Here is a 23,028-nt window from a genome sequence, read left to right on the forward strand (position 1 = left end):
CCCCGTCTCCCCCGTCCCTCCCCCTCTCTCCTCACCTCTCCCCCATCCCCCTCTCTCCTACCCCCCCTCCCCACCTCTCCCTGTCCCCCTCCCCCCATCCACTTCTCTTCCTCCACCCATCCACGCATCCTCTTGAACTTTTTTGATGCATTTTAAAGCAAATTGCAAACATCTGTAGCCTGCCCTGTGAGCACGCGTGTAATTAAGCAGAATTCATCCCGGGGTTGAGCCCCAGAGCTGCCAGCCATGCTGCTGGACAGGAGGTGGGTGGTGGGCGTGGGAGCCTGCGTGGCCGCCCTCCCTCGGAGGCCCACCCACCCAGCCGGCCTGCTGGGCGCTCAGGAAGGGGCTCAGACTGCAGCCCCGTGACCTTTCACATAAATGCAACTTTGGGGGGAATGGAGTGGGTAGAAAATTGCTGGCTTCCCTGTGAGCAGAAAGCTCAGTGCCGGGCCCACTCCTGCCACTGCGTCACCAGCAGGAAGCGCCGTCTAATCAGACTCCACCTCCGCCTCTTCCCTCTGAATATGAATAGGGTGGATGGGGAGCTTCGCTCCTCCTCTCCCCTCAGTGCCCTCTCCCCATCCATGCTCTGAGGCCCCAGCCCCCACTGCTCTGTCACACAGCCGCCACCCCAGGGGCAAATTTGTCAGCCCTTGAACACCACCTGCCCCCATCCGCTCCCACCTGCCCCCAACACCAGCTCTCCCACCATCACCTGTTCCCACCCGCCCCCACCTGCCCCCACCTGTTCCCACCCACCCCCACCTTCCCCCATCTGCCCCCACTCACCCCCACCTGTTCCCACCCACCCCCACCTGCCCCCACTCACCCCCACCTGCCCCCACTCACCTCCACCTGCCCCCACTCACCCCCACCTGTTCCCACCCACCCCCACCTGCCCCCATTCACCCCCACCTGTTCCCACCCGCCCCCACCTGCCCCCACCTGTTCCCACCCACTCCCAACTGCCCCCACCCGTTCCCACCTGCCAGGAGCCCTGAGCCCAAGCACCCTCACCTCTGCTTCTCAGATCCCCTGTTGGCTCTGGTAGTTCCCATGGATTTGCTTGGAGGGAACCGGTGGTTGTTTTCTTTCCTGGCACATCCTGACTGCTCACCGCCTGTAACTCGGAGGAAAACCTGGCTCCAGACAGTTCTGCACCTCGTCCTTGTCACTTGCTGCACAAGGGCGGCCTTTCCATCAGTCCGTGGGGTTCCTGTGGGGCGTGCCCTCACCTGTTCAGCCGGCTGTCGTTAGTGGGAGTGCAGCTGTCACCGCCTTTTCTGTAACCACAAACACGGCTGCTGAGTGTCCGCGATGTGGCGTTTCCCGTGTGCCAGTCTGTGTGGCGTAACTTCCGGAAGAGGGGCAGCGGGCTGAAGGGCACCTGCAGGTGCCTGACAGGTGCGGCTTCTCACAGCATCACTGTGCCCCTCCCGCCCGGCAGGACAGTGTGTGCCAGCAGCCTGTGAGGGCACTGTGCCCCTGCCCTTGCCAACAGTGCCCTCAGGCTTTTAGGTTTTTCTGGTCCAGTAGGTGATAAGGTTCAACGTAGTTCTAACCTCTGTTACTTTATTATACACTAGAGGCCCGGTGCACGAAATTTGTGCATGGGGAGGGGGGTTCCTCAGCCCTGCCTGTACCCTTTCCAATTCAGGACCCCTCGGGGGATGTCCGACTGCCGTGCGGGATTGGGCCTAAACCGGCAGTCAGACATCCCTCGCATAATCCGGACCGCTCGCCTTCCTGCCTGATCGCCCCAGTCCCTCTGCCTGCCTTCCTGAAGCCCCTAACTGCTCTTCCCTGCTGGCCTGATCGCCCCTAACTGCCTCTGCCTCGGCCCCTGCTACCATTGCTTTGTCCAGAAGGACATCCGGACGACGTCGGGTTGATCTGGTCTAATTAGCATATTACCCTTAGTGTACATGAGAGGAAGGACTTTTTGGTATGCTTGTATGTGTGAATAGTCGTGCTCCATTTTCAAGCCGACTATTGGTCTTCTTGTTGACTTCTTAGAGCTCTTTGTATATTAAGGAGTTGGGCTCCTTTTATTCTAAGTTGTGAGTATGTTTTCCCAGTTTATTGCTTATCTTTTGACTTTGCTTAAGGTGTTTTTTTACCAAGGCAGTTTTTCCTTCCTTTTTTACATCCCAGTCCGTGACTGACTCGGAACCCGCCTGTGGCTCTGATGCGTAGAGTGAGAATGATCTCAGTCTGTTTTTGAAGACTCTTCCTTGTCACCCAAAGCTCTGAGGAAAGACTGTGTCCTCCGCACGAGGCCTGTGTGTCTCTGGGTCTTTGTCTTCCCTTCATCCGTGTCTCCACGTGGCCCTGTCCTGGGTGGTTCTGATTGGTGCCCGCAGTGCTCCGTGTCCGACACGTCTCGTCCGCCCCCACGGGACTCTGCGGGCTGCCCAGCGCTCTTGGCTCTCACCTGGTCCTCAGCATCAGCATAGTGAGCCCCTCAGCTTTTAGTTTTGCTCGATTTCATGAAACGTGGAAATGGGCGTCAGGAGACAGACACCCTGGACGTTTGCTCTGCCTGCCCGGCGTGTCGCGTTGTGCCTGCCCACGTGCTGGGACCCTGCGTGCCACTGGGACAGGTCACACACGTGCCCGTCTGCAGTCCCATGCCCCTGTATTCACATGTACATTCTGGGCTCCACATGCAGGGTTGGTAACCTACCTCCTGGTGCCCAGGCCTGACTTCTTAGGGCCCTGCTCCCCCGGTCTGCCTGCTCCCCGGGCTTGTTCCCCGGCCTGCCTGCCTGCACCCCGGCCTGCCTGCCCCCCGGGCCTGCCTGCCCCCCGGGCCTGCCTGCACCCTGGACTGCCTGCTCCCCAGCCTGCCTGCCCCCCAGCCTGCCTGCACCCTGGGCCTGCCTGCACCCTGGCCTGCCTGCTCCCTGGCCTGCCTGCTCCCCGGCCTGCCTGCCCCCCGGCCTGTCTACCCCCCGGGCCTGCCTCCTGAGTGTGGGATGTGAGACAGGACGCTAATGAAGGAAAAGGCTTGAACCCCCTCCCATGGCGCAGGCGGCTCATGTTTATTGACGCCGGGACTAAACCAGCCAGCGCGCTGATGTGCGTCTGTGTGGAGACTTTTCCACGGGCGCTGATTTCTTTTGATTTTTGATGAGGAGAGTGACGTGTCCTGCATATTAAGCCCGGCTCGTCTCCTGGGCCCAGCGCCAGTGCCAGCGACCTCCTCGTGGCCTCAGACCCCGCCACTGGCCCAGCCCCCCACTTGCAGGTGAAGCTGCAAGGCGTCCCCAGGGACCACTGAGAGGCTCTTGGGGTCTTTCCTCTCGACTCTCGGGGGACAGTGCAGCCCCTCTGCCACTGGCTGGACTCAGACCCAGAAAGCACGAGGCACAGAGCGGTGCCACTGCCGGCCACGGGCGCTGCTCCCCATGCCTGGGCGTCCACACGGCCTCGGCACTTAGACGCGGCTGTGGCACCTCCTCATCTGCATGTGGCCCTCGCGAACATTTAGATGGAACAGTGAGGGACTCGGCACGCCACAAACCTAGATATTCGACGTGGTGAAAAATAGTGTGTCATGGTCATTTCTGGGCAAGGACCCTGGGGCACAGCTCTTCCGGTCCCTGCAGGGGCGCCCGGACTATGCCCGTCAGCCCTGCCCCTCCATGAGCAGCTCACCATTACCAGGCTCCCCTGGGCAGCACCACACTGATGGGGTGCAGTGGAGGGCGAGGGCACCAGGGCCCAGCCTGCATGAGCTTGTGTCTGTGGGAGACAAGGAACAGGCCCTGACAGCGACGGCACGTCCACCAGGAGCACATGGGGGGAGGAAGCAGCCTGGCAGGACCGAGCTCCTGGTCCGCCCCCGGCTCTGAGCGGGTGTTCAGGGCTCACAGCAGGTCCCGGGCGTTCTGACCACAGCTTCCCCCGTGGAAAGAGGTTCTGTGGACAGAACGCAGACGCTGAGAGCGCTGTCTCCGAGGCCCCATGGCCACCGCAGGTGCGGGCTGACTGAACGCTGTTTGAAGCATGTGTCCCGCACCCCACTGCTGGGGCTGGGGCTGGGGGCAGGGCTCCAACAGCTGCCCGCACCCCCACCCGCAGCCGGCAGGCGGCGCTGCGCCGCGTCCACCCACGATGAGCAGATGAGCGGTGAGGCCCATCCCGACACTGGACGTAAGTCGGCTTCAAAAGGAAAGAAACGTACGTCAAATACGGATGGGCCTCAGGACACTGCTCAGTGGATCAGCCACTAGGGACACACACTGTCTGACTCCCCTCGAGGGAGGGCCTGGAGGAGCCCCGTTCACAGGCAGGAAGTGGAGGGCGGGGCCAGAAGGAGGGGGAGTGACAGCCCATCGGGGGAGAGGGAACGTTCTGGAGATGATGGTGGGCTGGCCGCACAGCGGTGTGAGTGCGCGATGTCCCCGCGCGAGGTGTCTGTGGTGAGCGGGCAGGGCGGCTGGGCGCTGGGGGCTGCTCTCCTGTCCACTCGGCCAGCCAGGTACCCCTCTGCCCACTGACCGCCAGCGCCCGCCAGCCCAGGCAGTGGGTGAGGCTGCGCTGGCATCTGGCTCCACTGCGGGCAGCTCGGGCAGCAAGGCAGCCAATGCGCGGGGTGGCATGCCATTGTGGGGTGACAGGCAGGGACAGTCAGACGGTGACAGCGGCCTCCCCGCTCAGGACAGCGCAGGCGGTGTGCCCGGTCCCCCTCCAGTACACGGGGCCCGAGTCCCGGTGTGGCTGTGCCCTGTGGGCACGTGTGGGCACTGGCAGCTGAGCCAGAGTTCATCTTAGTCATCAGTGGCCACACCCCGCCCACCCACCTCCATTCGGCTCCCACCCTGAGCTTGACCCAAGCTGCCACCGATGCAGCCCCTCTCTGTGGGCCGCTCCCTGGCACAGCCGGCCGCTGTGTGGGTCCAGCTGCTGCCCCTCCTGCCCCAGGGAGCTGGCCTGCGCCCCTGCCTCCCAAGATGGGAAGGTTGGTCCTGGGCCTGCGTGGCGTTCCGATGGCCGGAAGCCTCTGGGGTTGAGGGGATCTGGGCATACCCGGCGGACGGAGGGTCCTCCCTGGCTCTGGGCTCCCCCAGTCGGCATAGGCAGCGACTCGCTGACAGGCGGCTTCGCTTTCAGACGGGACACGCACCTGCCGCCCGAGCCTCCCCGGGACGGGAGGTAAGCGTCGCGGCCGCTGCGTAGAGCAGGCCTGGTCGGTGTGCGAGGAGCATGGTCCACGTCAGGCAGCAGTGCGCCCTGGGACCCCTGCTGGCCACCTCCCGGGCAGGGGTGGCGGGACGAGGTCAGCATGGCGGGCTGGGCAGGCTGCACACCCATCTGGTAGCTCCCGCTCTCCCCCCCTTCATCCTAGAGAGGCTGATTGAGGCCTGAGCCGGTGACTGATGAATATGCATGAGGACGGCCGCTCTGTGACTGCGCTGCTGCTTCATTCTCCTCGCGTCTCTCTCCAGCAGGGTCTCTTAGTATGCACAGCGGGCCCAGGGCGGCAGGCGCCCTCCCCCGGGGCACAGCCGGGGGGCAGCGCTTCCTTGCCTGGCGCTGGGTGGCCGGCCGCTCCCAGCAGGTCCGTCCTCAGCCAGGCAGGGCCTCCCGGGGTGTGTCCGCGCCACGTCCTCGGAGACCCAGTTCACCGGCCTCTCCCTGCCAGAGGGACGCAGGCCACGAGCCCGTGAGGGCGGCGCCGCACTCCCCACGCCGGCCCACGGTTCCCGGGTGTCCCAGGGGTGCTGGACGCGGCGGGGCACGGCCATTCACCTGGGCCTGATAGAACCTGAGCCGAGAGAGACCCACACCCCAAGGGACGCGGGCCTCTGCGCAGGCCAACCCCCCTGCCCCACCCGCCCCGCCCGGCCTGTGCTCTTGAGCAAACCTCTTGCCCTCTCTGGACTTGGGGACCCCCCACCTCGTCTCCTCAGAATCACGTGGCTGACACTCCCCCTGGCACCACGCAGCCCCGCCGTGGCCACCGTGGGCCCTGCCCCTGGAGCTCGGCCCCCTGGCGGGTCTTTGGTTAATTGTGCTCGTGAGCAGACGCCAGCCACGCCCCCGCCCATGGGGCCAGCATGCTCCTCCGAGGCCCTCGTGGCATCCGGGCAGCCCCTGCGCTGGTCACACCAGGCAGCAGGCGTCGGGTTATTACAGCCCCTTCCCGCCCCGTCCCGTCCCCTCAGCTGGGTCCAGAGCAGAGCTCAGTGGAGCCGCCGTCTCCTCTCGCACCTGCTCGTCTTGGAAGGCGCAGCCCCCTCGGCGCTCCTCCTGGCGCCACCTTCCCTGTGCCATGGCGGGCGGCCGCGGATCAAGCTGGCTCCCTCCCCTGGGGACCAGAAGGCAGGGCTGGGGTCTGCTCCTCGTCCCCGTCACCAGGCTGTGGGGACAGTCGTGGCTCAGCCCACGTCAGTGACCCTCGTGACCTCAGCAAGCAGAGCCGTGGGCCCGCCCTCCAGCCCAGCTGGCACGCCCACGCTCGCACCGCACGGTGCCCGCCCCGTCGTGGCCCCTTGGCCCTGCTCTCACCTGGGAGAGTCTCAAAGGCGCTGGCCCCTGTGGGTGGGACTAGGAGGCCTGGTGGCCTCAGGGGAGGTGCCCCATTGGTTACCTGGCACTTTGTTACGAAGACCAAGACTCGTGGCTCCCAGCAGCCAAGACCGTCTGCCGGTGGGCAGGCCCGCTGGCCTCCTGGGCCTCACGCAGCTTTGACACAGGGACCTGCCGGCTGGGCCGTGGCGGCTGGAGACACGTCCTCTCCTGGCCTCCTTTTCAGGGGTTCCCACCTGCGTGGCCAGGTGCACGCTCAGGCGCGTCACACGGTCCTGGCAGACAGGTGCCTGGACTCACAGCACCACTCCCACTAGAGACTGGTCCTGGGCAGGCAAGGCCACTGGGGTTCTGGGGCCGAGACACGTGGGATGGGCCCACAGCATCTCCTAGTGCCTGACGGCCAGGGCGTGCCCACTGTGAACCACGCGGGCGTGTCAGAGGGACACGGAGCCAGGAACGCGCTCCTGCCGCCAAGCACAAGATAAGCTGATCCATGAGCCCGTGCAGAACTAAAGGCCACACTCGTTACCGCGTCAGACGACAGCTGGGGAGGAGAGCGTCTCCTGCAGAATCCCCACCGGTGGCAGGGACGCTGCGCCTCACGTGACGTCTCCTCCCCCACCCCAGCCCAGGGAACCAGGGCGAGAGCACCAGACAGATCCCCGCAGAGGGCATCCTCCCCACCCCAGCAGCTGCCTTCACTGCCAAGGTCTTTGAAATGAGGGCCCGAGGGCCGCAGGGAAAACACATCAGCATTGGCACCAGCATGCCCAGCCGTGCAGGGCGTCACCAGGGCAGCGTGTTGGGGGGAGCGCGGCGGTGTCTTCCGTTCTCTGTGATTCTCTGTGATGCTGCGTAATCCTCAGGCTCCACCCATCTCCCGCACATGGGGCTCTGGTGGGACCAGCTCCTGGCTGTGACCTGTGACCTGGGGGGCGGGGCGGGGGCGGCCTCGGGGGTGGCCTGCAGGGGAGCAGAAGCGGGTTTTTGGACGATTCGCAGTAGAGTGAATGGAAGATGCCACCACAGTCCGTGCCCCCCTGGTGGTCAGAGCTGATAGAAGGGCCTCGGGTCCTGAGCGTCCACGCTGTCCCAGGGGTGTGGGGAGGTCTGGTCTCGTGTCTCCTCCGAGGTCAGTGCTGGCACCGTGGATCCCCGAGGGGCCGCACATGGCCAGCGCAATGTCCGCCCCCACGAGAGGGTCCTGACCTCACGCCCGTGGTCTGGCGTCAACAGCGCCTGCTCTCCCGCGTTCTCTGGACGCTGTGCTGACGGCCTGTGTCCCGCAGGGCGACTACGACCAGAGCAAGACCAAAGTGCTGCACCTGAGCATGAACCCGGCCCGCGAGGCGCAGCAGAGCCGCCGCCAGGACCAGGCGCGGCTGCAGGAGGAGTGTGAGCAGCTGCGGAAGCTGGTGTGCGCCCTGGAGCGGGGCGGCCCCGTGCCCGCCGACCTGGAGGCCGCGTGTCTGCCCTCGTCCAAGGAGGTGGCAGGTAGGCACACCCCGGCCTGACGGCCATGGTGGCAGCTTGGGTGTCTGTTGTCCATCTGTCCTGTGCAGGCAGCCAGGCTGCGGGTGGGCGGGTGGGGGGGAGGTCTGGAGGCTGGGCCTGCAGAGCTGCAGTGGAGAAGCCGCCGGCCGAGTCTTCTCAGGCCCAGAACAAGTCAGCACGTCTCTCCGTGTCCCTGTGCCGCCCGTCACACAGACCCAGCTCCCTGGGGCCCCCCGCACAGCGGCCACACCACTTCCTACCGCGCCCCCATGCACTGCCCTCTCCGGTCAGGGCGCCACCTCTGAGCACAGCGTGGCACCTCTAGGATGTGACCACGGGGTCTGCTCCCAGGCCTCAGCGTCCCGGGTGCGGAGAAAAGTGCGTCCGTCAGCGCGAAGGAGGGCCGTGGGGCCCAGGCCTCCCGGAGGCCCTGCACACGGTGCCCGTGGGACCTGGGCCTGCGGGCACTGCAGCCTCTTGGCAGGTGGAGGTGCCCGGCGCGCTGCCTCCTCTGGGTCAGGCAGCCTGTGAGGAGGGTCCCCACAGCCGTGGCCCTGGAGGGAGCGTGTGAGGACAGCCAGGCACCACGCTGGTGCCCTCCACCCGGTGGACAGGCGGCAGCGGGCGAGCGGTGTGGCCTCTGCGGCCTCGGTGGCTCCTGCCGGGTGGCTCCGAGTTGTGAGCAGAGCCATGGATGGGGCTCCGCCTGCCTCCAGCACACCGGGCTCCAGCGCAGGACCAGCTCCTGGGCGGTGACCTGTGACCTGTGACCTCTGACCTCTCCCGTTGCAGAGGCCTTGCCATTGTCCGCCCAACTGGGTTCTCTAGTGGCCAGAGACCCGGCCTGGGGAGGAGGGCTCCAGCTTCTAGCTGCCAGCAAGTGCCCCACCCCCACACTGTCCACCCTCCGCTCTGGACTCCAGGCCAGCCTGCCCTGCACCCGCTGTGCGGCCAGTGCTGCTGGGAGCAGCTGGGCCTGCGGTGTTCAGGGCCCTGGCTGAGGGCAGAGGTGGTGCAGGGCAGACACTGTGGCCGTGTGACAGCGAGGCCAGTGCCCTGGCAGGTGCACAGAGGGTCCATGTCCAGACGGTTCCAGGGCGTGGAGCGGCAGCGGGTGGGGGATGGAGGGTGGGCGCAGGCAGTGCCGCCTGTGAGGTCAGCAGGGTGCAGGGCTGCCCTGGGCACCAGGGGCAGGACCAGGCCGCGCCCCCCAAGTTGCGCTCCCGTGAGGCAGGCACAGCTCTTCGTGGGGGTTGCTGACCCGTTCCAGGCCCTGAATCCTCAGCCTCCCGCTGCCTCCTGCCCTCGCGTGGCTCCCGCGCACCCAGGCTGGGCCAGGCGCTCTCTCGGGGTTCCTGAGGTGGAGCATTAACAGCAAAGCCATCACCTTGCAGAGCGGCACTGTGAGGGCTCGAACTTGTCCCTGTGGCTGGCACAGTGATGCGAGGGGCCTCCCGGGAGAGGGGAGCGTGGTGGGTGCCAGGCTCCCCTGGATGCCACCCGTTCTGCCTTGGGAGGAGGACACCGGGAGGGCTTGGTGCGGGCAGACCTGGCACACCTGCTCCCGCCTGGCACACGGGGGCTGCGCCCTCACACACGCAGCGCCTCTGCAGGCACTTGACCCGGAATGCATCCCCCGTCCACCCCGGCCCCAGGGCGAGGTCAGTCGCCTTCCTGCGGGAGCCGTGGCCTCCAGGAGCGGGGAAGCCCACGCTGTCCCTCTGCACCTCCGGCCCCACGAGTCTGCTCCTCCCAGTTCTTCGTGACGCCTGTGGCCAGCCACGGCTCGGTCTGTGCTGCTGCGAGGCTGTCATGTCTTCCCCAGACTCCCGCTGGGGACACTCTGCCTCCTCCATGTTATTGCCCCCCAGGCCCACGCCCCCCTCCCCCCATCCCTGCCCGGAGCCGCTCTGAGACGCTGTCTCAGGCTGGGCCCGGGCAGAAGAGAGGTGCTGCCCCTGCATCAGCAGAGTTCCTGTGGCTCAGGCAGGGAGGCAGCCTCAGGCTGGCGCTGGTGTGTGCCGAGGCACCGGGGCCTTCGACCAGAGTTGGTGGGCAGTGCCCCCAACAGGCCTCAGGCTGGCCCTCATGCCGGGGAGCACGCCCCCCCTCGGCTGTCCCCAGACAGGGCCTTGCTGCCTGGGTGGCGCTGTAACCACTGTGTCCAGCCGCGCTCCCTGCACTGTCCCAGCGTCAGGTAGTAAGGACAGCGCCATCGTTAGGGGCTCATTGGGGCTGAACGGAGCCGTGTACCATAATCACTGGGTTTCTGGTGGGTGGGGAGGAAGTGCAGCTGCCCTCAGGCCCCAGCTGCTGGCTCCACGCCGGGGGCCCAGGTGCCCTGCCCGTGTGGAGGGCCTGATGCAGTCACCACCTGCCCTCCCCACGCCCAGCCTTTCTCTCACTTGGGGACAGGAGGCAGAGCCTGTGGCCTGGCCAGGGCCATCCCTAGGGGCCCAGTGGCAGGGGCAGCGCTCTCGGGGAAATAGCAGCACAGGAAGCCCCGCTGGCGCCCGCTGGAGAGCGACGCGGTCCGCAGGGTCCCCACACTCCTCTCGGCCAGTTGACACCTCCCCTGCATGGCTCTCAGGCGCTGCAGAGCTAGCGTGGCCGCCGTGAACTCCCAGACAGTGGGCCACAGCATGCGGCTCAGCACGGCCAAACTCTAGTCACTGACAGCTCCCTGGCTCGGGCCGTCCTGAGCAGCTACCCCCATGCTGGCCTGCTATCAGGAAGGGCAGCCCTGCCCGGCCATCAGCCATCAGGAGGCAATGCCAGCTCCCTGGCCTGCGTCCTGGTGCCCCTCAGAGCAATTAGGACTCAGGAGGGAGTGCAGAGGGTGCAGGAGGGATAGGCAGCCTCAGGGGCCACTGTGGGTTGTGAAAGGTTCGTAGGTGCCGGCAGGAGTCATCGGCTCTGGGTTGGAGCCCAGACACCAGGCTCCTGTCCGGGCCAGAGGGCGAGGGCCTCGCTGCCATGTGTCCTTGGCCGTGCCAGCCGGCACCCAGCGTCACCAGGGTCAGTCCTCTCCCGGCTCCCGTGGACACCTCCCCGCCCACCCTCAGGGAGCTGTCCCCCAGCTTCATCTGCCGGGTGTGGGTCCTTCCCCTGCGGCCCTCGGCCCCTGAGAGCCCTCTGTCCTCCTCGGCCTCCCAGCCCCCTCCCGTCGGCTGCTGCAGCTGCTGAACCCGTTCGGGGTCCCCTCCCTCCACCTGCGGGGTCTGCAGGAGCCTGTGGCCCAGGCCGCGCTGCCGCCTGCATTAGCAGTTTGCGTGGACTCCCGTCTCAGAGGGGCGGACGCTCGTCTCCTGGAAAAGTAGACGGCTTGACTCTGAAGTGGCTTTGTCGATAAAAGCTGAGCCCTGAAAGGCTTCCCTTCGGAGGGCGCTGCCCGGGAGTCCGGGTTCTGGGGGCCCCTGCCTTCCAGGAGTGAAGGATGCTCACCGTGCCGGGGGGCGGGGGGGGCTAACGCCTTCCTCACGCACCTGGGGCCACCCGCCTGCCCCTCCTGGGCCAGTTAGCCAGGGCCCCGCGCCCTCCCCTGTGCTGGCCACCCAGCCCGCGGCCACCTGCTGGGGCGGGTGCGAAAGAAGGTGCCGGAAGCGGGGCCCAGCGTGGTGTCCCGTGCACATCGCGGGTGCGCGTGTGGCGCGGTCGAGTGCCACCTCCTGGTGGGTCTGGCTCCGTGGTGTGCAGTGGCCCAGGCAGCTGGCTCCGGGCTCTCGCCCGTCCGTGAGGGGAACAGGGCGGTGCTCCTTCATCGGGCGGGCGCCACGCGAAAGCCCAGAAGTGAGTTACACGTCACTGAACGAGCCTCTCCGGGTCCGACCGTGGGGGCCAGCCGTGGGCCACGCAGCCCAGTCTCGCTCTCACGGAAGCCAACACGCAGAGAGTGGAGTGGCCCTAGTCCGAGGAGGGGCATGCTGTGAGGACACCGCACTTGGGGGCGCAGGGCCCCGTGGAGCTGGTCGGCCAGCCTGTCGGGTGGCCGGTGTGCAGGGCTGGTCCTCCCAGCAGGACTCATGCCCCGTGGCCTGGGGGACGGCCCCTCCTGGGCCTTGCCTCGGTGCCTGGCTCTCACTCCCTGGCTGGTGACACCACCTCTGGGCCTGTCTCTACATGTGTCAGAGGCCCCGTGAGGGTCGGGGTGGCTTCCACTTGGGCTCAGCTGGCCCCTCACTCCCGAAGGGCCAGGGCTGGGAGCCGGCATGTTAGGCTCACGAACCCCCATCCACGGGGCTTCGGCGCTCTCTGTTCTGAGCGGGGAGGGAGCCCCCCGAGAACATGATGCGGCACCAGTGCCCGCCTGTCGCCCCAGGACCTCCCCCCGTAACCAGGGCTGTAATTGCTGGTGTCCTTGCAGATCGCTTTTGTGCAAGGTGACAGGCTGTTTGCTGAGGGAGCGTTAATCACACACATACCCCGTGTGGGTGCCGGCACCGAGCCACCAGGCACACGCGCCATCATCTGTGTGTAATTCCAGGGCGAGTGGCTCTCGGGTGTGAAACGTGCAATTTCCGGCCCAGCAGGGAGCATGGGCTCATGTGGAGACTGGGGCCCAGGGCGGGGCTGCCGGCAGCTCAGGCGAGAACCCCGGGGCGGCGGAGGTTCCGCCCGTGGCAGGGTCCCATGCCCATCAGTGAAGCCGGCTGCTGGGACGGTGGCACCGCCACGCCCTTTCCTGGAAAGGCCTCCCTGCCTGAGTGCGTGCAGGAGGCGCAGGCCGGCGGGCACCGCAGGCGGGGATCTCGGCAGACTGGCCAAGTGCCCCTCGCTGCCTGCCCGCCACCTGGCCCCTCCCTCGGCTTGGATTTGGGACGGGAAGGCCGCCTGTGGGAGGAGCCAGCAGATGCCAGTGCCCATCCCTGCTCTCCTGGGAGGTGTCCGGGGACCTCCATCCAGCCCAGGCTGGCCACCTCCTCTCCACGTGGCCAGCCAGGCCCGGGAGCAAACCAGCCACAGGCCTGCAGCACCGACTCCCACTGCTGCTAATAAAATTGCATAAATATTTGATGCCTAATTATTAAATATTTAAAAATGTAAAACTGAAATAGTTTAGGAGGTACGAGGCATGAATAATTCAGCCCTGGGAGTGTAGAAGCGCGGCCCAGCTCTGGGCCCGAGCAGAGCCAGCAGCCCGCGTGGCCTGGGAGTCCAGGCAGGTGCCAGCCGCCCAGCAGCGCCACCAGGCTTCGTTCTTCCCGCGGGGGTGCCCCTGGGCCAGGCCTCCGCACAGAGCCACCCGGTCCTGCGAGCAGCGGCTGCAGAGACCACCTCAGGGCGCGCAAATGTTCCCCAGGCGCCTTCAGGGGTGGGGACACTGGTCACCCCTCCAGACCCAGCACCTCACGTTGAGAGCGGCTCCCATGTGTCCCCATCAAGGCTGGCGTTCCTGCCAGGTGACAGCCGTCCCCACGGTGGCCCTTCCTCCGCCGCCTCTGCAGGCACCGCGGCCCCACTTGTGACCTGGACCCCGCCTGCTGCTCCTTCGGCCGTTCCTCACAGACGCCCCTTGTCCCTCCCTGTCCCTGTCCCTCACCAGGACGTGCAGGGGCCAAGCCGAGGGCTGCAGGGGGCCAGGCCAGGTGCACCGAGGGGGCAGGTGAGGAGGGCAGGGGGGACACAGGCAGAAAGGGTGGTTCCGGCAGCGTCCACTGGTCAGTGTGGGTGGAGGGCGGATCCAAAGAGCAGGTGAAGGAGGATGGGAGAGCCGCCGGGCAGGGTGCCAGCCTCAGAGAGGGCTCCCAGGTGGACCTGACCCGGGCTGCCCGCCCACTGCCCAGAGCACAGGCACCAGGCAGAGCGGCCAGTCGCCCTCCTGGTCCCATGGCCGGTGGCCTGATTAATCAAGGGCTCCCGCCCGCGTTCCCGGCGAAGAGGCTCTCAGCCGCCGGGGCCGTCGGAGCCGGTGATGAACAGGGTGGGTGAGGGCCGGTGCGCGGCCAGATGGGCAGGGGCCGGGCGTGGCCCTGTGCACGTGAGGAGGTGGCAGACCAGCGCCCTGGCATCAACTGACGGGCCAAGGCCAGGCTGCCCGCAAGCAGCAGGCGGTGGAGACCTGGGTGCATGTGGGGAGTCTGGTCCCGGCTCGGACAGCTCTGCCTGGGCCGTGCCTGGCCACGTGGTAAACCCCCTGTCCCTGTGCGCACCAGGAGGGTCCGCATCTGCCGCCAGCTGTCGGGGAGCGGAGCCCATGCCCCACAGCTCTCTCTGCCCCCACCCCCGGGGCCTCACAGCCACGCTGAAGGTGGCTTCGTGCCGGTGGGCCCCGGTGCCCCAATCGCGTGATGGGCTCCAGGGGGAGGTGGGAAGGGCCAGGGGTGGGGGGAGAGTCTCTCCCTGGAATGCGGGCCCCACGCCCCCCCCCCCCCCGCCCCATCTTCAGGAAGTGCCCTGATTGCGCCTCTGCTCCTCTCAGCGGCTGACTCGACCCTGCGGGACCAGACGAGGCAGCCACACCGCGGGGCCGCGGTTCAACCTGGGGAACTGCCGTCCCTGCCACATGGGGTCCTGGGACTCAGCCCACAGGGAGGGCAGGACTCGAATCGGGCTGACCACTCCGAGCCTGGCTCGCCTGGAGGCTCCCTGCCCAGCCCAGGCAGGGGCCTGGCATCGACAATGGCACGGTGTTCCGTGGGCCAGCCTCGCTTGTTAGCGGGGACAGAGCAGGGTCTAATGCGGGAAGAACCTGGGTGGGTCCATGGTAACCGCTGCGTGGACGGAGCCGGCCAGGCGTGGGCCCCAAGCTGGGCCGGAGGAGGCTGGCATTCGGTCCCTGTCCCCTCGCTGCTGCCGGTCACAGCCCGTCACTGCCGGCACCACGGGCAGCCAGGCTGCCGGCAGCTGGTCCTGTCACTCGGTGGCTGAGCACCCCAGGCTGCTGCACGTCTGCCCTCGCCCAGCGGTGCCCGCCCCGCCCCTGCTGAGGCTGTGCTCCCCCTCCCCGCAGAGCTGAGGAAGCAGGTGGAGAGCGCGGAGCTGCGGAACCAGCGGCTGAAGGAGGTCTTCCAGGCCAAGGTGCAGGAGTTCCGCAAGGTCTGCTACACGCTCACCGGCTACCAGGTGGACATCACGCGGGAGAGCCAGTACCGGCTGACCTCCATGTACGCCGAGCGCCAGGACGACTGCCTGGTCTTCAAGGTAGGCCTGCGCACTGTGGGGCGCCTCTGGTCAGGGGCGCCACGCCGTGCTGGGGGCGCCTCTGGTTGGGGGCGGCTGTGTGCTGGGGGCGCCTCTGGTCGGGGGCGGCTGTGTACTGGGGGCGCCTCTGGTCGGGGGCGCCACGCTGTGCTGGGGGCGCCTCTGGTTGGGGGCGGCTGTGTGCTGGGGGCGCCTCTGGTCGGGAGCTCCACGCCATGCTGGGGGCGCCTCTGGTCGGGGGCGCCACGCCGTGCTGAGGGCGCCTCTGGTCGGGGGCGCCACGCCGTGCTGGGGCGCCTCTGGTCGGGGGCACCACGCCGTGCTGGGGGCGCCTCTGGTCGGGGGCGCCACGCCGTGCTGGGGGCGCCTCTGGTCGGGGGTGCCACGCCGTGCTGGGGGTGTGCCTCTGGTTGGGGGCGGCTGCGTGCTGGTGACGGGAGGTCTGAATGCGCTCCTGTGCGGCTGCGGCAGCACACAGCTCGGGTCTTGGCTGTCATCTCTGGAGGGCAGCTGGGCACCTTGTTGGAAAAGGGGCGGGACCGCCCTGAGCTGGTTCTGTGGTGACACCTTCCCCTGTGACTGCTGTCCGCCCCGGGCAGGTTGGGGGGTGCTGAGGTGACGGGGAGAGCCAGGGAGGAGTGCTGCCTGTCGCGAACAGCCAGGGCTGGGACCCAGCAGACAGGAGGGCGCATAAGCCTCGGCCGCACTTGTCAGCAGGCAGCACGGGAGCCAGGACTCGTGGCCGCGAGCACCAGGGCCTGCACGGTGCTGGTCACTGCCAGGCGGGCAGCCTGTGAGGAGCCGGGCGGCCCCGGGAAGGGCGGGCGGGTGGGGAACCAGCGCGCAGACCCACTTCCTGTCCGGGGTCTCCGTGGAGGATACAGCCGGTGGTCTGTGACGCGTGGGCCGAGCTCACCTGTATGTGCCCAGGAATCCCCGGTGCCTTGGTGGCCACACAGCCCCTGCTCCAGCCACAGGCGGGGCAGCGAGGCCACAGGTCCCGACGCCCTCCCTCAGAGGCGGGGCAGGGGGCCCCTTCCCGCCTGTTCTGAGACCCTGCGTTGGGTCCGCGGTTCGAGGCGTGTGGGCGGTGGGAGAGGCCTGCCTGCCGTCCGTGCCGACACCACCTGAGCGCCGGGTTCTGAGCAGCTGGAAAGTCTGTGGATGCGTCACTCCGTGCGTGGAGGGACCCTGGAGTCCTCGTAGCCCGTCCTGCCACGCGGGCCCGTGGGCATCGCTGGCGGCCCCGTCGTGTCCCCTGCTCAGCCCCGAGCTCTGCCGCTCTGCCCGCCTCCGGCTTTAATGCGGCATCAGGAGCGTGTTTCGCGGTTACACATCCCGCGTGGGACGTGTCGCGGGTGCGTGAAGTGCTCTTTGTGGCTGGGCTGTAGTTCACTCAGTTGAGTCCCTGTGGCCGGACGTCGAGCCAGTCCCTCCGTTTCGTTCACTGACCTGTGACTCACACCGTCAGCCCCGCCGATGGTCGCCCCCAGCAAGTGCGCCCGGCATCGCGCCTGCGTCTGGAGGCCGGGTTCCTGGAGACGGGCGCTGTCCCCACGGTGGTAGGTCCCTGGGGGCTGGGGAGCTGGAGAACCTGCTGTAGCGTCGCAGTTCGTCCTGCTCACGCCCACAAGCCCCAGCGGAGCCGCTCCTGCGGCCCCAACCAGCAAACAGCGTGCCCCCAGTTAGAGGGCCCCCCACGCCTGCCTGTTTCCGGGAGAGCGTGGCCCAGAGGCCCCCGTGCTCCCCTCCCCTCGCTCCAGCTCTGTCCCTGAGCCGCTACCTGCCTCTCCCGCCCCTCCTGCCCCTCAGCTCCAGCGCCCAGATGTGCCCGTGCGAGGGACAGGCCGGGGCCAAAGGGGTGAGCGGCCGGCCTGAGCCTGAGGGAGCGCGACTGCGGAGGGCGAGGCCTCCACGTTCCCCGAGCGCCGGGCAGGCCGGGGGCAGTGTGTGCGGGCCGTGGGCTCCCAGGAGGCCACGGGGCCACCAGCCTTCCCTCTGTCCTTGGTACGTGGTCTGTCCCTTGAGCCGATTTGGAGTCCTGTGTTTGTCCTGCTGTGCGTCGTCCAGTTGCTTGGATTCTGGGCTTACAATTCATCAGGTTTGGAACGTTGGTCTCTCATTATTGTTTCTGTTCCTCTCGTCTTTGCTGGGACTCCAACTGCACATGTTGAAATCCCTTGGTGTTACCCTGTTGGTCACGATGCTCTGGCCGTGTGTGTGTGTGCGTGTGCACGCGCGTGTGTGTGCGCGTATGAGTGTGTGTGCGTGTGTGTGTGCGCGCGCGTGCGTATGTGCGTGTGAGTGTGTGCGCGCGTATGAGTGTGTGTGCGTGTGAGTGTATGCGCGCACGTGTGCGTATGTGCGCACGTGTGTGTGCGTGAGTGTGTGTGTCTGTGTGTGTGTGCGCGCGTGTCTGTGTGTGTGTGTGTGTGTGTGTGAGAGTGTGTGTGTGTGAGAGTGACAGAGAGAGAGTCTCTTTCCGGGTGGGCTGGACGTCTGTGGCTGTGTCTGAGTTGACCTTTCCTCTGGCGAGTCTAATCTGCTTCGTCTCACCCAGTGAATTCATTTCAGAGGCTGTGTTTTCGTTCCCTCCGTCACCGCCCACAGCTCCTGAAAGGCCGGACCCCGGGCCGCTGGGGGCCGTTCGCAGGGGTTCTGCCCGGGTCTTCCCGCGAGCTGGGCCACAGGACCGTCTCCGCCGTGTGCCGAGGTCACAGGACCTGCTCTCAGACACGCAGGTGCTCGTGGCCGAAAGCTTGGCCTCCTCACCGTGTGGGCCTCCTCACAGCATGGCGGCTGGCGGCTGGCCTTGCCCAGCGCGCTCCCCCCTCTACCCCCCCCCCCCGAGAAGGAGAGAGCCCAGGTCCCCTCGGCCGCCCGGCCGCCGCCCGCCCTGCAGAGCCCCCGGCCAGCCCTGGCAGGATGCAGCCCTTGGGGGGCGGGGTCACCCTGCGGGCTGTCGAGGGTCAGGCGCTGGTCTCCCTGCCCAGGCCTCTGTGCCGACGGACAGGTGGGGGTCACGAGGTGCTGTCCCTCCCCAGAGGGTGCCTCGCCCAGTTACACCAACTGTGATCCACTCGGCCCTTTCTCTTCTGAGGGAAGCGCCCCTCTGGGCAGCGCTGCTGGGCCACCCGCCTCGAAGGGCCCAGAGGCCCAGCCCCGGGGCCTCCAGCACCTCATGCCGCTCCACACGGCCTGCGAGCTGGGCTCTGCCTGTGCCAACTCTGAGGTCTGCTCACCCCCGAGCGGAAGGCACGGTGGGGCCCAGGGCTCTCGCTGCCCGGCCCCAGGCCGTCCAGGGTTCGTGGACACTCCGAGGCCGCCAGTCCTGGCTGACTGCACAGGCGCCATTAGCTCGCGTGGCCGCCGGGGAGGCCCGGGAGCTGAGTGCCTCCAGGTGCAGGACGTGGCTCCGTGGAAGGTCTGTGATTACTACCGAGGTCCCTCCCGGCCACCAGCTCCTGTCCCAGAGGCTGGTCTGCACGTCGGCCCTCCCCACGGGCACTTTTGTAAACAATATTAAAGCAGTTTTTCCGGGGAGACCGGAGGGGGCAGGAGGGAGCGGGGATGCCCTGAGCCTCCAGGCCCTGAACCGGCACCACGAGCACCACGAGTGGGCCAGGCTCTGCCTCCACGCAGGGCAGGAGGGGCTCACAGAGCCGCGCAGGCCCCTCTGCTGGCTCGGCCCGCCCCAGGCCCGCGGCTCAGCGCCACACTTGTTTCTGTTGAACTCGTGGTGCCACCGCCCTTCAGAGGCGCTCAGAGCTGAGGGGCGTGTGGCGGCTGCGGCTGCAGGCGCGGGTGAGAAAGCAGCGACACCTCAGGCAGCTCTGAGGTTCCCTCTGGAACAGGCGCCAGGGCTGTTGGCCCTCATACCCTCAGTTTAATAAACTTTTAAATTATATCCCGTCACCGGGCCCCACTCTGGGCGGCTCTCAGCACCCGCACAAGGTCTGGGCTCTCGCCCGTCCGGCCCTTCGGAGTTCGGGTGCCTGGGTTCGCCTGGTTCATAGTGTCTTCACGCTTGGCCCTCCGGCCCAGGGGACACGGTGACACCCATGCCAGCACCTGCACAGCCAGCCACTCGGTCCCCTGCACTCGGCTGAGGAGAGCATCCAGCAGACTGGGAACTGGGCCACTGCCGGCGCCACCCGGCCCTCACCCCCAGCTCTGCCTGGCACCACCCGGCCCTCACCCCCAGCTCTGCCTGGCGCCACCCGGCCCTCACCCCCAGCTCTGCCTGGCGCCACCCGGCCCTCACCCCCAGCTCTGCCTGGCGCCACCCGGCCCTCACCCCCAGCTCTGCCTGGCGCCACCCGGCCCTCACCCCCAGCTCTGCCTGGCGCCACCCGGCCCTCACCCCCAGCTCTGCCTGGCGCCACCCGGCCCTCACCCCCAGCTCTGCCTGGCGCCACCCGGCCCTCACCCCCAGCTCTGCCTGGTGCCACCCGGCCCTCACCCCCAGCTCTGCCTGGCGCCACCCGGCCCTCACCCCCAGCTCTGCCTGGCGCCACCGGTCCGCACCCCCAGCTCTGCCTGGCGCCACCGGTCCGCACCCCCAGCTCTGCCTGGCGCCACCGGTCCGCACCCCCAGCTCTGCCTGGCGCCACCCGGCCCTCACCCCCAGCTCTGCCTGGCGCCACCCGGCCCTCACCCCCAGCTCTGCCTGGCGCCACCTGGTCCACACCCCCTCAGGTGGTCCCCACTCTGTTCCTGCGCATCCTAGTCTCCCCAGCACTGCTCTGGCCGCCCAGGGCCTCAGCTGGGCCTCGGGCCTCTCCTCCCAGGTCACCAAGGCCCATAGGCCTGCCCTCCACCCTGCCTCCACCTCCTCTCCCCGGGCCTCCCATTGCCAGCCTGCAGGGGCTGCTGCTGTATCTGAACCCTGAACCCGGACCCCTGACCCCTGATCCTCACTTGGCCATAGCAGGCATGAGTCACGTCCACAGAGGGAGGACAGCTCCCTGCCCTGTGTCATGTTGTGGGAAGACCACCCAGCACGTTGCTGCCTCCCCATTGGGGCCTCGGCTGGGAGCCCGCCCCACCCCACCCGCGTCTCCCTTCCCTGCTCATAGCAGCTGCTCCCCAGGGCCCCACGGTCGATTAAACCCCCATGTCAGGAGCCCGTGCCGACCGGCATGGTTCAGCGAGGCCAGCCAGTGCCCCTGGAACTATCTCACTGTGAGGCTGCCGCCTGGCATTTAGGGGACAGACAGCCCCCGGGGGAGGCAGCCGGAGTCGGAGGCCCTGGGCGGGTCCCCGTGGGGGCGGGACAGGTGCAGCGGGAGACCTGGGAGAGGCGGGGCGAGCTCCCTCCCGGAGGCCTCCCTCCCTGAGCCCGAGTCGCCTGCTCAGGGTCCGGCGGTGAGTTGGTGGGTTGACTCCCAGGACAACTGGCCAGTGGGCCGAAGGCACAGCCCCGGCGGGATCGGGCGTTTGAGCAGACGCTCGTCGGCTGCGGGTGAACAGTGGGCGCCCGACCCCCCAGCCCAGCACGCCGGGCCCAGGCAGGGGGTCTGTCCCGCGCATCAGCCCCGGGCCCAGTGTGCACGAGAGGGGCCGGGCCCCCCTCCGTCGTCCTGCCTCCGGCCCTGGGGGCCGGCACCACGTCAGCACAGGCGCCGCTCGCCACCCGCATCACGTGGTCCCGGTTCCTTCCTCCAAGGGCCCCGGGCTTCTCTCCAGGGAGACCAGTCCCTGCAAACCTGCCACTCGGCGGCCGCTCCCACCCCATCTCCGCCCTCTCGGAGGAGGAGAGCCCAGCGGGAGCCTTGCGCTCGGGAGCGAGGCCTTCTCCTTGCGGCTTAGACTAGAACTGCAATGACGGGCGCTAACTGTGCTGACCAGCGGAGGCAGCCGGCAGCCGCAGTCCCGTCCCCCACTGGCGGGCAGCCCTCCGCGCTGGGGACCTGCCCAGGTGCCCCGCTGTGCGGCCGGCTCTGCTGGCTCTGCTGGGCGCGGACCAGAGGGGAGGGTGGTTGACTGATGGACCATCGGAGAACCTCCAGGTTCTAGGGGAAGGGCCGGGGAGGCCACGGCCCATCCTGAGGCTCGCAGCGAGGCCAGCACACCTGCCGCCAGGGCCTCGGATTGTTACGGGGGTCCTGGGGGTCCCGAGAGGAGGGGCCAGGCTGTCCGGAGGTCCAGGCATTTGGGGAGCCGGGTACCGGAATCTCTGCAGACCTGCCGTGACTCACTTCCCTGCGGGGCTTCCACACATGGATGCTGCCTGCCCTCCACCTCCTCTTCCCGAGCGAGAGTGAGCGTGCAGCTGCCCATGGGCGGGACCCCAGCAGGTGGGCAGTGCCAGGCAGCGCCCACCCTCCCAGGTGGCAAGAGGGCAGTCTCAGGATTCGTGGGTGAAGCATCTGCTTGCAGCTCCCTCCCGCTGCCCGGGGCCCAGGGGCTGAGGGCGGGGTCCTGGGCCCCCAGGGCACCGGCCCAGCGCAGACAGGCGGCCACGAGTGACCGCTTAGCTCCCGCTCCCGCTAAATTACTGCGCGGCAGTTGCAGAGCCGAAACACAGCCAGCAAAGCCTTGGTGCGTAATTAGTGTCAGCACTAGATCTACAGGCCGTAAGCTCACAGCATGGCCATTACCCAGCACTAATTAAAGGAGAAGAAAGAAGGTCCTTTCAGATCTGAGTCCAGCCCCGCCCGAGACGAAGAACAAGGCGGCTTGCAGACGGACGCCAGAGGGGAGAGCGGGTGGGCGGGCAGGGATGCGGGGCCAGGGCTAGCCAGGAGCACCTGCTGTTCACGGCGGGCACCACACGGGCCCCGACGATGGGGCCTTCCACAGCCGGGGCGGCCGTGACCCCTGGTCCCTGGTGGTGGCAGGAAGGCTGGGCGTGGCCTCTGAGCCTCCGTGCGGCTGCGTGGGCACCGGCTTGGCGTCCTAAGTTCCTCTGAGCCTCCCAGCACCCTCCATCCGCGCTCAGAGCCCCTCGGGGAGCGCCCTGCAGGCCCCATAGGCTGAGCCCCACATCTGCTGCTTTCCCCCCGGAATGAGACAGCCCCTCGCTCTCTGGCCACCTCGGTCTCCCCAAACTCGGCTGTCTCCCCAACCCAGAGGGCCCACCAGCGGCCTGGCCCTGCTCCTCTGCTTGGACCGCTCTTCGTCCCTGAGTCTGAGGACGAACTCATGTCTCCGAGGCCATGTCCGTCTGCAGCGTCGGGTGGGCAGGCGGCCTCCCCGTCCCTTCTCGTGGCCAGAAGACTGCCTGCCGGGCGTTTGCTGGTTGGTCGGTTGGTTTTTTCCCTCGTTGATTTGAGAGAGAGGTTGGCAAGGGGGGAGGGAAGGAGGGAGGGAGGGAGAGTGCAACATCGATGTGAGAGAGACACGTCAATTGGTTGTCTCCCCGGCCGGGCTGGGGTGGAACCTGAAACCCAGGAACGTTCCCTTGACCAGGAATTGAACCCTCGGCCCTTCAATCTGTGGGCCAACATTCTAACCACTGAGCAACACTGCCAGGGCCTGCCAAGGTTTTGGAGGTGTATTGTCGCCTAAGGTGGGAACGAACGCAGACACCATGTCCCCGTTACAGTCGAGGCTCTGGCTGCAGTGCAGTGTGGGGCAGGAGGCCCGGGGCAGGCTGGGGTCCGAGGGGTGCGGCCGGCCCGGGGTCCCAGGGGTGCGGCCGGCCCGGGGTCCCAGGGGTGCGGCGGCCCGGGGTCCGAGGGGTGCGGCCAATGTCTGGGCCCGCTGGCATCGCAGCGTCGCTCAGAGCACGGCAGCCCATCATGTTCCCCCCGCAGCCGACACTCTTCCTGGGTAATTTGCTTTTTAAAAACTTGCACCTGGTGTTCAGGGGCAGCCCTGCCAGAGCCATGTGCCGGCACCTGGAGC

At 67.5% G+C, this 23,028-nt stretch overlaps 1 protein-coding gene across 3 annotated transcripts in view; it reads left to right on the forward strand.

Moving 5' to 3' along the window:
* MAD1L1 (mitotic arrest deficient 1 like 1) overlaps positions 1-23,028 on the forward strand; it is a 145,896-nt gene that overhangs the window by 121,271 nt on the left and 1,597 nt on the right. For all 3 annotated transcript variants that reach the window (XM_081091726.1, XM_081091728.1, XM_081091727.1), the window contains 2 exons: positions 7,833-8,037; positions 14,987-15,177. In XM_081091726.1, the coding sequence (XP_080947852.1) occupies positions 7,833-8,037; positions 14,987-15,177 (396 nt within the window). The remainder of the gene's footprint in view (positions 1-7,832; positions 8,038-14,986; positions 15,178-23,028) is intronic.

This window comes from Myotis nattereri, assembly GCF_964212035.1.
Source record: "Myotis nattereri genome assembly, chromosome: 5".
Lineage (NCBI taxonomy): Eukaryota > Metazoa > Chordata > Mammalia > Chiroptera > Vespertilionidae > Myotis > Myotis nattereri.